Source organism: Coturnix japonica, chromosome 15 (assembly GCF_001577835.2).
Source record: "Coturnix japonica isolate 7356 chromosome 15, Coturnix japonica 2.1, whole genome shotgun sequence".
Taxonomy (NCBI): Eukaryota; Metazoa; Chordata; class Aves; order Galliformes; family Phasianidae; genus Coturnix; species Coturnix japonica.
In genome coordinates, this window is record NC_029530.1 from 2003769 (window position 1) to 2020846 (window position 17078).

The window sequence follows — 17078 nt, forward strand, 5'->3', positions numbered from 1 at the left end:
ACTCTAGTCAGCACTGAGAATACATAGAGGAAAGAAAAGCCATAAAACCCCATTAGAAAAAAGAAAATGTCAGGCTATAAATTACTCTGAAATATCAATTTTCAGCAAGCTATGTAAATTGTCAATAACAGGGATGCAAGAACCATAAGGGTGCTATATTCATGCTAATTTTTTGTTACTGGAGTGTGCATTAGAAGAGTTGACACATCCATTAAGGACTGGAGGATAACTGGAGGGCTCCTGCACGTTGGCACTGCTCACATTTAATTTGAAGGATGCTTTCTGATTTAGACCTCGTTGGTGCATGGCTGACCAGAGAGAGGCCAACAAAACAACATCATCTTCCTATGCTTGTTTTTAACATTGAAAGGTTTCTTTGTTTGAATTCAACAGGGAAGACATTTTTTCATAACTGCATACAGATGGATTTTATGTTACATGGTGGTGTTTAAGAAGCTGTACCTGTTAGGACTGTACTGCCCACACTGTGCATCCTCTGCCCTTCAGGTGCTGCAGCTGTTACCAGAAAGTGCTCAGACTTCTTTCACCTTGAGGAACTGCGATGTAAACACTGTCAGATCTCATTATCTATAGCAGTGGTTTAAGGCATCTTTATCTCCAGGCCATTTATGCGCTGAGGGCCCACTGGCCTTCTTCAAATGTAATGGACAGATTTTCAGGGCATTTCCTGCTGATAAATTAAAACAAAAATGCTCCTGTGGAGAAGGCTGAATTTTGATGAAATTTCTAATTCAGAGCAAGAACATCTCTTACTGTTGTCAAAATGTTGGGTTTTGCTATTATTTGCAATGAAGATGTGGGGGATTCGGTTTAAACTGACTTTTCAGTTTGAAATATGTTCATACTAAACAGGCTTTTAACACAGCACAGAACATCTCAGAATCATCACTGGCTCAATTTAGCAGAACATTTTAGGATCTGGGGGGGAGCAGAGGAGGGTTAGGGCTGATGAAGTGCCTGCTTTCCTACCAGGGAACAACATTTACGTAATTCTTGACAGTTTAGGTCAGTAAGATTTCTGAAAGCTTTGAAAATTCTTTCATGATAGGAAAATCTTTCCCAGTCCAGCTGTGGGGGTGGGGATGAGGTCTGGAGGACGTCCATCTTTGACAGGCTTTGCATTGAAAATGGAAGAAAACCTGAGATCACTGTCTTGTAAGAATTCCCACGCTGGGATATTATAAAACACGGATATGGATATCTAAGCTGCTTTAAAACCTGTTTCCATCTCATCTGTTGGCTTTGTGCGGAAAAGGAAGTCTGAAATCTGAGAGGTTATTCCTACAGAGTGCTGCTCTGGTGGAGTTCAGCACTTTTCTATTATACATCAGAGTCCACTTCTAGCTCAAGGATGTGCTGAACATCCACCTCTGAAGCGCAGCCTCTGGCAGAAACCAATGTAGAAAGGCCAGGTAACATGCTCTGATGAGCACAGCAGAACCAAGGGGACCTTACTGCTATGTGCAGGTTGCAAAACGGAGTCTCACTGCTTTCTTACCTCTGGAAGATGACAACAAGTGATTTTTTCTTTCATCAAAGGGCTGCTGAAGGTGCATCTGGCTCTTGGATAAAACACATAGCTGCTTCATCTCAACTGTGAGTTGTATGGTAACAGTCTGTGCAAACAGGTTTCTTCTTGTCTGGCAGCAATTCAGCAATGGCAGCACAAGGATTTACAACCTCTTACAGTCATGTACCTTAGCTGCCTTCAGAGAACTTTGGTAATGCACAGCTTTAGACCATAGCAAACAAGACTCTCTATGTCTCATCTTGGTTCTTCTATGACATAGGATACTGTGTCTAACTGACTGCTTTATATTATACAATATAAATATATTACATACAGTAAAAATATTCTATATCAGTATAATATAATAGTTACATTGTAGGACAGCCATCTCTCAGGTGTATAGGAATAGCTAATAATTAGCATGAGTAAATCATTGTAGCACAAACCACAAACATTATCATTCCACGTGTAATTTATCCCTGATGTGAGTACTTGTTCTTCTTAATACTTAATACGTCTGTTTATAGAAAAGTTGATTGAGATAATTAGCAGTAAAAATGCTAAGGTAACACAGCTATGGTAACATTTATATTGCTATCAATTTTGTTTATAGCAGCCTAAAGACCAATGCCGAAATTAGAAATTAACTACAATTAGCAAATAAATTGAGTGTCTCTTGGAATTACTTGATCATGTCTTAAAACACTGCACAGTGTGATGCTCACGGAGGCAAAGCCAAGTCCCTGGGCTGTGCCAGCTGCACTGTTTGCTTCTGTGTTCTTGCTGCTTATCAGTTGCAGCAGGGCAACTTTGCTGCCTGTATCCACCTTACCCAGTACATGGATAGATGGTGGCCTGATGGTGCATGGCCTGCTGCTGCCCAGGGATTTACTTGCCTCCCCATCCCCTATGCTGTGCAGGGATTAGGAATGTCATCCTTACCCAGAGAAGCATCTTCCACTTGTGTTAAAAGTTGCACATTCCCAGAACAAGTCATCCAAGGTGAATTGGCATCTTCATGGGAAGCAAAATTTCCTTGGATATTTCCTCGCTGTCTCCTTTGTCAGAGGCTGTTTCATTCCTTTCCTCTCTATAACACAGTTTGTCACCTTAAAGAGCAAATTGGGGCTGAGAGGGGAGGGAAAGAGCTGACGGAATGTAAATGCAAAGCAATTCAGACGACCGCAGATGGGGTGGTCGCTGCACGGCACAGATCTGTGCTGACTGCTGAGCTCCGGGCTGACAGCAGGAGCGTTAGCTGGCCTGAGGCTGCTGCTGGCCTCTCTTCTTTCTCTATTTCTTTTCCTTTTATTTTCTGCCCTGCTTTCTTCAAAGCCAGGTGTCTCAGTTCCCTGTGGTTTTCTTCTGGGGAGAATTTATCGCTGGTAAATAACTATTTGTGTTGAATTTGCAGATGAGCTGATGTATTTTCTTTTAATGTTGCAGTTTAGTGCCCTTTCCTTTTCAGGTTTGCTTGAGCACAGCCATTTGAAGGCAGTGAATCTGTGATTCAGATAATGTGTTTGCCCTTGGTACCAAAATATAAAAATAAAAATTACAAGGTCATTAACCATATCAAGAGAAAGAAAAACGAGCTGTGTATTAAAAAAGCTGTGTGCCGGGATGAGGTGGGCGAATAGCCGTATGCTGAAGCGTACTGCTCATCTGCCCTTCTCATCGTGAGAATCAATTAATTCCGTTCTTTCCCATAGCACTTCCCCTTTGCACTGGGAACCCTCAGCATATGCCAGTCCAAATTTATGAGCAGTGTGTTTTCTGGCGTTTTTCATTTATCAAGTGCAAACTCCTGTGGCCAGTGATTTACTGTAGGACTGCTCAGAAAGCAGAGGATAAGTATTATCTAACAATGTATTAAAAACATACAAACCAGAGGAGACGATTTTATCTCCGCTTCCCAAGCAATTTATCTCAGTCCATGAGAAGGCAGGTTGGGGGAAGAACAGCCCTAGAATTGTTCTGGAGTGCATCTGGTCTGGAAATGAGTTCTTACATGCAGTAAAGGGAAGCCTTGGAAAGCAATAGATTATTTTTAAAGTTTTAATATATTTTATTTATTTCAGTTGGACTGTAGTACCAGGCACAGACCTGAGAGTGCTGGAACCTGAAGGTATTCATTGCATGACTCCAGCCTCACTGATTAAGAGGCAGCTCCCCTTTGTTTCCCACCATGAAGTCTGGGCTGTAAATAATCAACAGGGGAAAATGGTACTGTATGAGTACAGTGGAGTCCAGACAGTTTGGCATAGTCCATGCTCAGCCCCTTTTATCCATCTTCTTCAGCTCAGAGGTATTTTCACTAACAAGGACCAGGTTAAATTAGTCTACATGACACAGGTTACCACCTTGTAATTTGTCATCTTCCTAATACTTCCAAGAACAGTGACATTATGGGGAGCTTGGATATTTATGGCACCTAAACCTGCGTATCCAACACAGGCAGCAGCATTCATCTTTAGTCAATGAGGGTAAGAGGGGTTTCACCCTCAGAGCAGTTGCTCTAAGTTACTCAATAGCACCCATCTCAAATGAGGGAACACTGTATGTGTTCCTAATTGGAGCAGTTGCATCAACTTAAAAAGCAAATAATAATAATAATAATAATAGTTTGTTTGTTTTTCCTCAAACTTTCCCAGGTCTGGCAATGTGGAGGAAGTATGGAGGTGCTTCCCTGCTCTCGTGTGGCACACATTGAACGCACAAAGAAACCCTACAACAACGACATTGATTACTATGCAAAGCGCAATGCCCTACGGGCCGCAGAGGTCTGGATGGATGACTTCAAGTCCCATGTTTACATGGCATGGAACATCCCCATGGCAGTAAGTATGGGCCACACTAGTCCTGAACAGAGGCAGAAGCCTGAATAGTCACACCTACTTAGCAATTTGAGGTGAAGGCATTACTACAACTGTGTGCAGTGGGCAAAGAGTTGGAGGAAGAGTTCTTCTGTGCTAGTAAATGCTCGGAGCAGAGAATTCTGCCATAAACTTGCTTCCTATATTGCTTCCTCAGTGTAAGTTGTGTTGTGGGCTCCAGAGTGGTGACACAGACTTACAATTTAACTGGAGCATGATGTTTCAGGTTTATGCACTTCCTCAGAGAAAGTCCTTAATTTAGGATGTCATTAAACTTTGAGGTGTTCATATGCTACAGTAGTGAGGACTAGAGAAAAGTCCATAAATAAATACCATGATTCATCATGAGACTCCACGGACCTCACCAGGATAAAAAACAACGTGTGCAATAAAAGAATCCCACATTAACTAGCTTTATTTTCTACAGGGTGAGAATTGCAATGTGGACACGTTCTGCTTCTTCCTGTGCATGTGAATTGTTAATGGCATGTGGGGACCCCCAGGAATCCGTGTAATATAAATATTAGATAAACTGTAGGTTCAATTTATTACTTGATTCTGGAAATATATCTCATGCTACATCTCCACAGAGCATAATTCTTCAAGAGCAGAGATACATGTATAGCACAGTCAGGTGGAAACTGACTGCTGTTGTATGTTTTAGTGATATTTGCATCCAAATTATTCATGTGAAGGGGCATAGGGAGAGCAGCTGAGGGGAAGCACACACATTTTGGTAAGTAAGGATCATTTTATTAACCCTTACATGAAGGATTTGGCCAAAGATGATTGGGTTGAAGTAAGTAGAAACAGAAAATGCTTCTATCTGAGCCAAAAAAAATATGCCAGTTCAGCTGTTTCCCTGTGAATATTTACAGTTATGACCTAAAGTCCATCAGAGTCCTTGGAGGCCTGGCAAAGATTTCACCAGATTTAGTTTTGTCCTAGATTTCTACTTGTGCTCTGATAACCAGACAACATCAAAAGCCACTTTAATTAATTTCTGTCATGTTTTTGAAAATCCAAAGACAAAGCAGCCTCACCTAAGCTTTTATGGGCAAGTTGGCCCTGCCTGCATCCATTTGAACAAGTGGGAAGTTTCTAGCAAGGGAAAGGCAAATAATCTTTGTAAATTTATTTCCTTGATGCTTTCTGCAAACGAATTCTGAGAATCTGAAAGACATTTAAATAAGCGTTTATACCAAGCCATGATTTCCTTTAATCTCTCTGAGATTACTTATTGATGCAGTTTTCTGCACTGAGACATACAACAGTGTTTCTTTAAAAAATAGGCACATCTATATACAACGGCATAAAATCAGCGGAAGTACTGAACATTAAGAGATACTTTCCATAAAATAAATGGATTGATCAAATGTACATCATAAAAACAACCCCATTAGCTTTCAGGGAGAGGAAGCTGGCATGTCAGTGTCCACAGAGTTACTTTGCTGTAGTGCTCAGTCTTGTTAACCTAAGGACTTTACTGGTCAATGGCATAAGAAAAACTTTCTGTGAGAGAACTAGAAACCTTACAGCTGGGTTAAAAAGGATGTGTCTGCATATTAAACTGTGTAGGCACCTCATTCCTGTACCATCATGCAGTAACCCTAACTTAATGACTGCAGCTCGTGTGGAACAAGGCACAGCATTTTCAGAGCTGCTCAATTTGCTGCTCTTTTGATCTGTAGAAATAGCCTAGCAAGCAAGGTGATATATTTCTTCATTATAGAATAAAAAAGAGACAAGTAAAATACATGTGTTCTGTATTACCAAAACCCATCCAGATTAACCCTTTCACAACACATACCATCTTTTCTAAGTTATTGAGGGTCTGTTCACAATGTGTACCTGATTAGTGGCTGATTGCTGCACACACCAGCAGACTTATCCCCACAGCCCCCTATAACCTTCACCAGCAGGTCAACGTAGTGTTATTGTACTTTGCCAAATATTTGGTATGCCCTGTTTATGATTTATTCCTTGACAATTTTTATGATAAATAAATCTTGTATTGAATGATTTATTGTACTGAGTGCCTCGGAGAATTGCTCTCCTTCCATTTAGCCTGAAGTGGAACATAAATTAACATTCATTTGAATGGATGCTGCATAGAGAGCTCATGACAAAGTATGCATCAGCAAGCAGCAGTGAGCACAGCAAACTCTTTATGTGGCAAATGGAAAAACCTGTTCAGTATTACACTTGTATTCTCTCCTGAAAACAAGGCATCTGTTGGGGATTCTAATAAACCCTGAGCTAAGACTTGCTGCTGTCTTGTAACCCTGCATCAGACACCATTTGGAAACCAAATATTTCCTCCAGAAAGATTTCTGTACAAGGCACTTAAGATAGATCCATGCAAAAGCCACCAGTTTCAGTCCATTTAATTCTTTCAGCATCAGTAAAAATTTTTAGATGAGGGAACTCAGTGTCTTGATGTTGAAATGTGATGATTTATACTGGTTTATATCTACAGACAGTAACTGACCTGGTCTTTTTGAAATGGCTGAGTTTGGTTGTATTGATTCCTTTTTGATATGTTTTTGTGGAATTTTTTAGTCAAGTGTGATTTAAATTCTGGAATAGAATTACAAAGAAGGCACTGAGTTTAAATGCGTTTTATGGCTTAAGTCTGTGAATGAGCTCCAGTTCCAGTAAAAACCAAATGCTGGTCTATGCAAATGTTTAATGGGGTTTAATTGCTTTTTGAGCAGCTCCACTTTGAAGTTTTAACAGGTCTGTTCTCATTTACATTCGTGAATACCCAAGGCTGTTAATAGTCTAAACCATGATGAAGCCTCTGGATCATAGATCAGAATTACAGCTAAATTCCTTATGAATCTGAAGGCAAAGGAGTTCAGGTTTGATTGCAGACATTTAGAGTTGTGTATGTTAACAGCATTCACATTGTGTTTTGTTTTTTATTTATATATTTTGATTTATGTTTGGGATTTTCTTTTGCTTGTTTGTTATCCTTATTTTTCTACTGACTTGCATTAATATTTATTGTCTGCTCTCAGCAGCAGCTGTTTGATGAGCTGCTACTTACATACAGCTTGGTGTACAAAATGAACTCCAATTTGGTTTCAGTTTAAAAAAAAAAACACAAAAACAACACAAATGTAAAGTCAATGTGATGAATTTTCTCTACTCTTTTTCTATTTTGTAGAACCCTGGAGTTGATTTTGGAGATGTTTCTGAAAGAATAGCTCTACGGCAGAGACTGCAGTGCCGGAGCTTTAAGTGGTACTTGGAGAACGTCTATCCTGAAATGAGAGTCTATAATAACACGGTCACTTATGGAGAGGTACTGTATGTCTTTGAAAATACGATGGCTGCATTAGAGAATTCTTTTCATCTTAGTGATGGGTGCCTATATTCACTTCATTAATTCATTTTTGCAGATCCTCCTGGTTGGGGATAAAAAGCCACACGTCCTTGTTCAGATGCAGTCGAGGCTTCCATTTGGCAAGTTTTTATCTCATCAGAAAAAGCCATTAGAGAAAAATAATTCTCCTGTTTTGTGCTCAGAATCTGTATCTTAATTTCTGCCTGCACACAGTAATAAGACCCTGGAATGCCTACTCTGAGATAGCCAAATGGACAAGTCAGCCAACCCTGATAAAACATTGAATCTAAATGCACGGGGGTGGTTTAGATGATTTGGTTCAGGTCGGCTTTCTGGACCATTTCTTTTCCACCTGTTAAGTAGTCAAAATGACTGTGTACGCTCTAACCTGATCTTTGAGGTCAGACATGCCTCAAGTTCATCAAGGTGTCCGTAAGGTGAGGGCTGCTATGTGTCTGTGAACCAGGACAAAGTTCTAGCACAGTGTTTATAAGATTCTGTGCTAATTGTCTACTTGAATTAGGCAATAAATTTTCACACATCAGCTGCATGGACATTCTTTCTTGCAGTCCCATTTAAATGACTTCATATAAAATAAGTCAGGCCTTTCAGATATTGATACGAAGCACAGGTTTTATTGCATAATACCGCTCTGTATCCTAATATAACTGTCCCTGGCAGTAACCAAGGAAAGACATTTAGTAAGTTCAACAGGAGCTATTAGTAACTGTCAGCTCTGAAAGTGCTGCTAACTGAGAAGAATATTGGCAGTGCTGCCAATGCAGTGTCAATTACACCAGACGGTTGGGAAGCTGGGCTCTAAAAATAAGTTCATTTCTGTTCCCTGGCCACATTCAAAGTTCTCGAGTCACACAGGAAGTTCAGCCATGCAAGTACCCAACTCATTAAAATGTATGATAAATTGGAGCCACACAAGCTCCAGTACAGACTGGAATCATTCTCTTTCTTACATGCCCATAATAAAAAGAACCTACAGGCTTCATCCTAAATGATATCAAGCTTGTTATTAATATTTTCTCTTTTGTCTCTTTGTCTGGAAGAAAAGGTGCTCGAATTTTCAAGACTTTAAGGAAAATAAATGTATCAAGTAGATGTGAAACACATTGAAACAGTAGTAAAAATGTATTTCCTAGTGACTCAGTTCACAATTTTAGAGCTGTGTCATAAAGCTGTCTTCATGTTCTTTAGCCTTTATAGTACAAATCATAAAATAAACCTCCTGAAATTTAATTGCTAGGGAACCCCCTCATCCCATTGGATTGCCTGCTATGTTCATGCACTCTAATATAAAGGATTATTTACTGATTTTCCAACACATTGTGCTGCAGCTATTCCTGTATTGCAGGGGTGGCCAGACAAAACTCAAAGCAACTTGCTGACTGTTTTCAAAGTCACGTTTTCAGCATGTAGGATCTGCCTCTTTTTCTACACAGGGCTAATTTGGAGCAAAACTTGGCCTGAGTTTATAGAGTGCGTTTTATGGAGTTTTGATCGTTGAGTAATTGATGAAAATAAAACTCTTGACTAAAGTTGATAATTTTGTAAAGACATGAGGTTGTCCAAATGATCTGTCTTTTCCTAGGGCACTAGTGGAGTCCTGTAATATATGGACAAGTGTGTTCCTCAGAGAACAGGAGAATGGTTTTATCCACTACTTGTGTCAGTAGTTTTAGTACAACTACGTTTTGTCTGGATTGGTCTTGCATGTTACAGAACAATTTCTAATGCAGCTGTTTTCCTTCTGATTGGGCTACAGGTGCGTAACAGCAAAGCTAGTGGCTACTGCTTAGATCAGGGAGCTGAAGAGGATGACAAAGCAATTCTTTATCCATGCCATGGGATGTCCTCTCAGGTAAATAAATCAAATCCCATAATTACTGATAAACCCTCAACTTGAAGAAATGTTCAGAAGAAACAAGAAGTGACTTATTACATTCAGGTTGTGTTTGGCATTATCTCTTCATGTTGCAAAAGAGAATCTTTGCCTTCCCTCTGGTCTTTTTGAGTGCCCATTCCCAGATCATACAAAGTGCAAATCTATACACTGAAGATGATAATAAGGAAAAAAGAAAAATCATGACAATCTGCTTTAATAATGGAGAGATCCACTGACAGTTATCAAATTTAGACTGCTTCTTAGAATGAGCAGCTCTTCTTATTGTGACCTGACTTATTTTAGGGATCACACCTCTTTACATTAGCTGTTGATTGCTCCAATAGGTTTCTATGCAGAAATGTTTTAGCAGGATACTGATGTGATTCCCTGAGTAGGCAAAAAGTTAAGCACATATTTAATGTTAACTTTGAATGCAATTAAGAATATCTTTTAAATTATACTTTTCTAAAATTGAACATTTGGGGATTTTTATGTCCCTGTGAATATAATTTTCTTACAGCTGTCTGGTGAATTCTAAATGACATTTCTTCTTTCCTTGCTTTATAATGATATTAGTGGTTTTTTAGATACAAGTTGGATGTTATTTAGATATAGGACTTGAGCTACTTCTAAAATCTAATTCTAGTTTCATTTAAAGTTCCATCCAAATCAAAACTACATTAATGAATGTTCTGATGCGTAAATAAACTCTGGCCTTACCGCGGGCTTAATAATTATCTGAAGTTCACCCATACGTATATTGATTTGGAGTCCTGGCTCATACATTGCCATGGAGGCATAACAGGAGTGGGGAAACATAAATATTGCCTACTCTGGTTAACTGGAAGCTGGTTAAGAGTCAAACCTCATTAGAGCAAAGAAGACAGACATTAATTCCTACTGACAAAATGCCCAGCCTTGGCGGAATCATTACAGGCCTTTTGACTGACATTTTCATAGTAAAGGCAGGAGGGACAGAGTAAGGTAACAAAATAGTGTTATTTAATTAGATGCAAATGAGTTTTCCAATAAGAGTAGTTAGAGACATCAAGGCACTCAGGGAGCTGAGTCTCTTGCTCCATTCCAATTCTGAGGAGAAGGCTGCAAATTTAAGTCTTTCTCACAAGTCCCTTTCCAACATATAATAATGCTAGCACTGAAAGGAAAAATGAAATGGATTATTCTCATATTTTGCAACCTGAATGTGATTCTTAAAATCCTGGGACCTGAAGCAGCTCACCTCTCAGGTAGCATCTAGCTCTCACCATTTTCTTGCATCCATTTCAACTGAGCTTTCAGTTCACCTTGGAGAAAAACTTAAGGACCAAGTCATTGCCTGTAAGTAATTGCCAACTAAACTGGGCAGGTCTTCTCAGGTGCAAATAGTAATCCATAAATTACACACTGCCCAAAATATTGGAGATGGGTGGTGACCAATTCAGTCTCTTCTGGCTCAGTTCCACTACATGTCTCCAATATCTTATCTATTTGAAATTCCCCAAAAAGCCTTTAAATTACAGCCACAAGACAGAGCATAGTACCAGCATTTCATAAAAGCATAGAAAGAGAAAATCACTGTTCTCAAGTCCTTAAAATCCAAAGTAATCTCTGCATGTGAGAATTATAAAAGTATGAGTAGAGCAAGAAGTTAATCTACCAAGTCATCCCACTGCAGTTTCCATTTCACTCAGTAAGAAACACCAGGCAGAAGGCAAAGGTGATGTTTTATCTAAGTTGAATATTCCACAGACAAGTATGGGTTGGAGCCACTCAAATGCAGCCAAGTTAATTAATGATTACACAGCTGGAAAAGTTCTATCATCTCATCACAATTTACAAAATTAATTCAGTGTGAGAACTACAGCTGCACAAACCCTAATCAAGGATATTCAAGCACATAGCATAAAAGGTGTTGACAGCAAGCTTTTTAATATATTAAATAAACATTTTTAAAGCCCTTCTTATAATCATCCTGGGTGAGCATAGTTGTCTGTTATGTTTAGCTTTCAGTTTCTGACATTTTTCATTGCAAGCACAGGGCATATAATACCCCTGCTGAGTTGAGATTTGGGTGAGTTGCACGCACCTACTGAATATAAATGAGTATTAACATGGCACTCATTTTCACCAGTTTAAGTAATCTCTGGTGCTTGATGTGTCCTACTGGTTTGGAAACTTCTCAGTATTCAGATACGATCTGGGTTCTTTTTTTGATCCCCTTCAATTCTGACAAGCAAATAAGCAGTGATGTGAGTGTACACATTGCTCCACTGAAACCAACAGAAGGCAGTCAAGTGTTTAAAGAAAGCTGAGATAGGTATAAGGTTACTGTTTATTCTGTGATATGCTGTTCTTTGATTCTACTTCTTAACTTCCTATTTTCCATGCGTATTGCACACCTCTGAATGGTGTGTCCTGCCATGCAGGTGAAAAAGAAAGGCATAACCCAGATACTGCTCTATGAACAAAATGCCTTTCCCTGTGTGTATTCTCAAAATCAGGTTTTACCACCATTGTTAACATATTTTCAACTTAAATCAGCTTCTAAATTACTTTATTCAGTCTGGGATTATGTCTATTGTGGATGTCCTTGAACTTGTTTAGCTTGCATTCACATCAATTTAACATGATAAATTTGACTCAAGTTAAATCAGTGTAAGCCAGCAGTTAGGAATATCTAAACAAGGTTTTGCATTGGCCTAAGTTGATTTCACAGCTCACTTTACAGGGGAGTATTATCATTTCCATAGGCGTTCACAGAGTCTGAAGTTGGAGTCTGGTCCCTTTCAGGAAAAAAAAAGGTCTGCAAATGCTCCTGAAAGAGCAATGGGAAACACCATCCATAGCTAGAAAAACTGTCAGGAAATAAAAGGAGTATATTGGGGGAAGGGAGAGAGATCTCCATGCTCAGATTCCTGGAGCTCATGGCTGTACAAACAGATGGAGTAAAAGATGAAAGACCTTGCTTAAACTGCTGCTTCAGGGCAGATATTTGACGTTTCTCCAGGCAGAGCTGTGTTTCTCCATTGCACACTGGATCCCATCGCTCAGAGCAGGGCAGTGGATGGAAAGGAAATTTCTCAGTGGGAGCAGTGGTTGGCATTGTGTAAAACACCCTGTGTCTTTGGTAACAGTTGTGACAAGCATTCTGGATACTGAAGACATTTCAGGCTCTGTTTCATGAATGTCAGCTTACAGCTCAGCTTAAGCCTGCATTGCTGAGAGGTTGTTAAAGGTTTTATTTTGTTGGGTTACATTTCCTTTTGAACCCGACTAGATTCATCTGTGTATCTCCTTCAAAGTTACCTGCTGATCTGTGCTTTTCTTACCTGACTGGAAATCAGCAGAGATGGGTTCTCTGAAGTCAAACCCTTCAATTAAGAGCTGACATTTACCTATCAGATTGTGCTCATGAGGACCACCTTCCATGAGCATCACTGCCTACTCTTTTTTTAATCAGTTGTAGTGACTTTATTTAACAACCTTTGACATCTCCTCTGTTCTGCTCAGATTTCTGAAAATTGAAAGGAAAAGTGTTGTGTTACCGTAGGCACAGCAGATAGAATCAGGATTAGATCCTGGAGTAGTGAACACAGCTCTTGGCTGCAGCATGTGAGGTCCTTCATCGTCACATGGGGCAGTAAGAAAAAGCATTTCTGTTCTGTATCTTGAGAATGTGTAGGTATATAAGGCTCACAGCCCATCAGGACTAGTGTAGAGGGGGTTTGTTTGTTTGTTTTCACTGGGTTTGAATATGCCTCGATAAAAGGGGAGCTGCTGTTTGATTTTGTCTGACAGGGAATGCATTTGGCATGATGCATCACGCCCACAGTTCTAATGCAAATGCAGAGGTTGTCATTTCGTTTTCTGTATGGAAGTGACACTTGAGATTGAATCTGAACACAGCGAGTGTAATTTTCATTGTTCCATTGATTCTGTATTCCAGTTCCTGTTTTCTAGCCTGCAGTACTAAGCAACTTATTTTAATACTTGTTGTAGTTGTGCAGTTTATATTGTCTCTATGAAGTGATGACATCAAGTCTTTGGAGGGAGACGTTATTAATCACATAATGAATCTTAATCTGAACTTTGATGAACCTTAATTTCAGGCCTGATTTTGCAGAAGCAGGCACTAAAACGTATGTAGACAGTGTGGTTTGAGTTGAGGTGATGGTTTGTATGCACTTTCAGAACTTTGCTTTATTTTATTTCAGATGAGCGTCAGTTTTTGTAACTTTTGGAACTCTCAGCAGAAAGTAGATTCAGGAAAATTAAGCTGATGCTGTTCCATTTGTCTCATCATTGTAGAGATATCAATTTCCTGTGCCAAGCCATCTTTTATTCTGTTGAGCTGTCACACAACTGCCACTTTTAATATTGGAGACAGTTGAGCAGAGTTACTGCGTCTTCCACTTCCAGGGCTCAAGCAGCAGCAGTAGTTTCTGCACTGACAGCCTCTTTACAACACTGCCTTCCTGAGGTACATGGCTGCTGTGATGCTGAGGAATGCAACTCTGGCTATAGAGATTCCAAAGACAAAGAATATTTTAGAGCATTTTAATATCTGCATTAGAAAACACCGCTCCTTCTGAACCACAAGGGAAACTGAACTGACAGAGCAAGTAGTCCAATATTAAAGGTGGCCCCAATTATCGTGATAAGGCAAAGCCAAGCAAGCTGATCTGATGGGTTATATTTTTAGACCCACAGATGTATAATGAAGACAGCAAGATGAATATATTTCCTACCAGCAGTTTTCAGCAATGCTTGCAGTTCATTTGAACTCTGCTGAGTACTCACAGGTTATTAGAAGTGTGAAGTAGACATGTTTTACTTAAAAACAGGAATGTGAGATTTTTCTTCTCCTTTATATGGGAAAAAAAAAAACAAGTTCACATGTCAGAGTCAGCAGCCCATTGGTATTTTGAATCACTTTGCTTGCTTGAGCTTCTTTTGCATACATCCCCAGCATCCTTATAGGCAAAAAAAAATAAATAAATAAAAATGTATATATATATATAGTTCCTTGATTCAGTGTGCAGAGACAGTGCCTCAATTAATGCTACTGCTCGTGCCAGGGAGAATCCTCCTGTGGTTATCCCCCGCTCCCTCTGATGTGGGCTCTGCCCTAACTCTGTGCTTCACACGGATGCTCTGAACAGAAGTGGCAGGTGGAGAGAATGAGCACGTAGTCTGTCAAAGGACATTTGGTTTGGGAGCGAGCAGACGGGGCTTTTTTACCAGCAGAAAGATATGATTATTCACAATGTGGTTCTTCTGAGTTTAATAAGGATGGGTGTAGAAAGCTAGACTCTACTTCAGGTTTTTTTTTGATGGACTCTTAATGATGTCTCATACCCTGGCCAGTAATACCCAGTAAGTGCCAGGCATTTCTGACCTGCCTTCCCTTTCCTGTTAAGCAATTCCATACACGTAACAGCAGTAAGATGAGAATGGCAATGAATTTCCCAGGTGATAATTGTGCCCCTCCAGTGGCATTTTGGGGATCCAGCACAGGGGGTTTGGAATCAGCCATCCTTCTTCAAGGACGATGAGTGGGCAGCCAACCCCTCCTCACACCTGGAGCCTGCTGTGAACACAGAGAACAGCTCTCTTCCATCACAAATTTGCTTTGTGACAATTAGCCCTGCTTGTCAGGAGCCACCTACAGATATTTTCCTTGTCCTTCAATATTTTTCCTTTGTCCCATATCAATGCAATAAAATACATTCCAAGAAACCGATTTTTCACCTCACCTCCATACAGATTTTCTTTTGTTTTTTTGAGGGCCATTTTATTGTGAGACAAGTGAAATCATCACTTAAAATGGAATACAGGTAACAGTGACCCTCGCTTTGTACCAACTGATGACTGATTGTGTTGTGCACGTTAAACCACTGGTACCCACTAAGACTTTTATCCTTATTAAAAACCAAAAACTACTCCAAAGCAACAACTGGCTCTCACCTGATGCTTATTTACTGCCTGCAGCGTTTATCACATCAATACATTTCACAACAGTTAAACATCACAAAAATCAGAAATGCCAGTGTCATCCTTCAGTGTATTATTATGTTGACCTGAGGAGTATGTGGGCAAATTCGTTATTTCCCTCTGGATTTTTTTTTCCTTTCATATTTTTGTATACTGGATTTTTTCAGCAGCATTTATTTACGAAAACTAATTAGAGCTGTTGCCATCGATAGCTTCTAACAGGGCTCTTAAGAGCAAACTGCACAGCAAATTGACATCGTGTCCTTGTTCCATCAATTCCTGCTGAGTGGGTATGATTTACATATTGATTACCTCATCTTCTTGATTGCCCTTTTGCACAAAATATTGGGTTGGGAATGGTGGGGAGAATACTGTGTCCTATGAGAGACCTCGGGTTGCTAAACCAAGGTTCTCATGCTCTGCCCTGAAGCACGATATGCCAGAATCAGAAGGGCCCGACTCTTACACGACAAAGGACCAGAGCTGCCAGTTGTCCTGGTGTCCCATGGCTGGGGCTGTGGGGCCATGGTGAAATTGTTCCCTTTGCTTTTCTCCCCAGCTCGTTCGCTACAGCTCTGATGGTGTCCTGCAGCTGGGGCCGCTGGGCTCCACCGCCTTCCTACCTGACTCCAAATGCCTCGTTGATGATGGGAAGGGCAGGACTCCGACTCTGAAGAAGTGTGAGGATGTCCTGAGACCAGCACAGAGGTTCTGGGATTTTACACAGGTGCGGAAAAGCTCAGAGAGCCACACAGAGAGGAACTGGAGAGAAACAGAGACCGGGAGGACATTTAATGAAGAGCAAGAAGGTCTTTAGAGGAATAGTATCAGGGAATCCTCCCTGATGCTTTCTAGGATTTCTCCCTTTTAAACATATTCTGGGAATTCTGATATGTTTTCTAAGAATCCTCCACTTTATGCCTTCTGGAAATAGTCTGATCTGCTTTCCAGGCATATCTCACATCATGTGCTTTCCAGAAATTTCCATGTATTATTTTGAAGCATTTTGGGGTATGCTTTCTTGGAATATCCCCTCATCCTTTCTATTAATCATCCCCTTTGCTCTTTCAGGGACACAAACCCGCCCACCCCTTTATAATCTATGGGAATTCCTCCTCTTGCTTATGAAGAATTTTCTGATGCTCTTTGTAAGATTCCCTCACCCTGCACCTCTGTGCGCTCTAGCAAATCTCATTTACGCTTTGGAGGAGTCCCATTTGGAGGTGTCCCACTTGTGCTTTCGTGGGATATTATAGATTTCATTAGTCACTTTCAAGAACAGCTTTGTAATTTTTTAATTGTCCCGGAATTCTTTGTTCTAGAACTTTCTAGAACCTTTTCTATAATCTTTCTAGGATTTTTTGGATCTAGAGATCTCAGTTAATTTCTCACACTTTTGAAGGGATTCTGGGATTTCCACCTCTTGGG

General features: G+C 40.0%; 1 protein-coding gene across 3 annotated transcripts in view; it reads left to right on the forward strand.

The window, feature by feature from the left end:
* The window catches only part of GALNT9 (polypeptide N-acetylgalactosaminyltransferase 9), a 297062-nt gene that overhangs the window by 274612 nt on the left and 5372 nt on the right, over positions 1-17078 (forward strand). For all 3 annotated transcript variants that reach the window (XM_015877661.2, XM_015877660.2, XM_032447875.1), the window contains 4 exons: positions 4186-4371; positions 7580-7717; positions 9537-9632; positions 16210-16377. In XM_015877661.2, coding sequence (XP_015733147.1) covers positions 4186-4371; positions 7580-7717; positions 9537-9632; positions 16210-16377 — 588 coding nt within the window. The remainder of the gene's footprint in view (positions 1-4185; positions 4372-7579; positions 7718-9536; positions 9633-16209; positions 16378-17078) is intronic.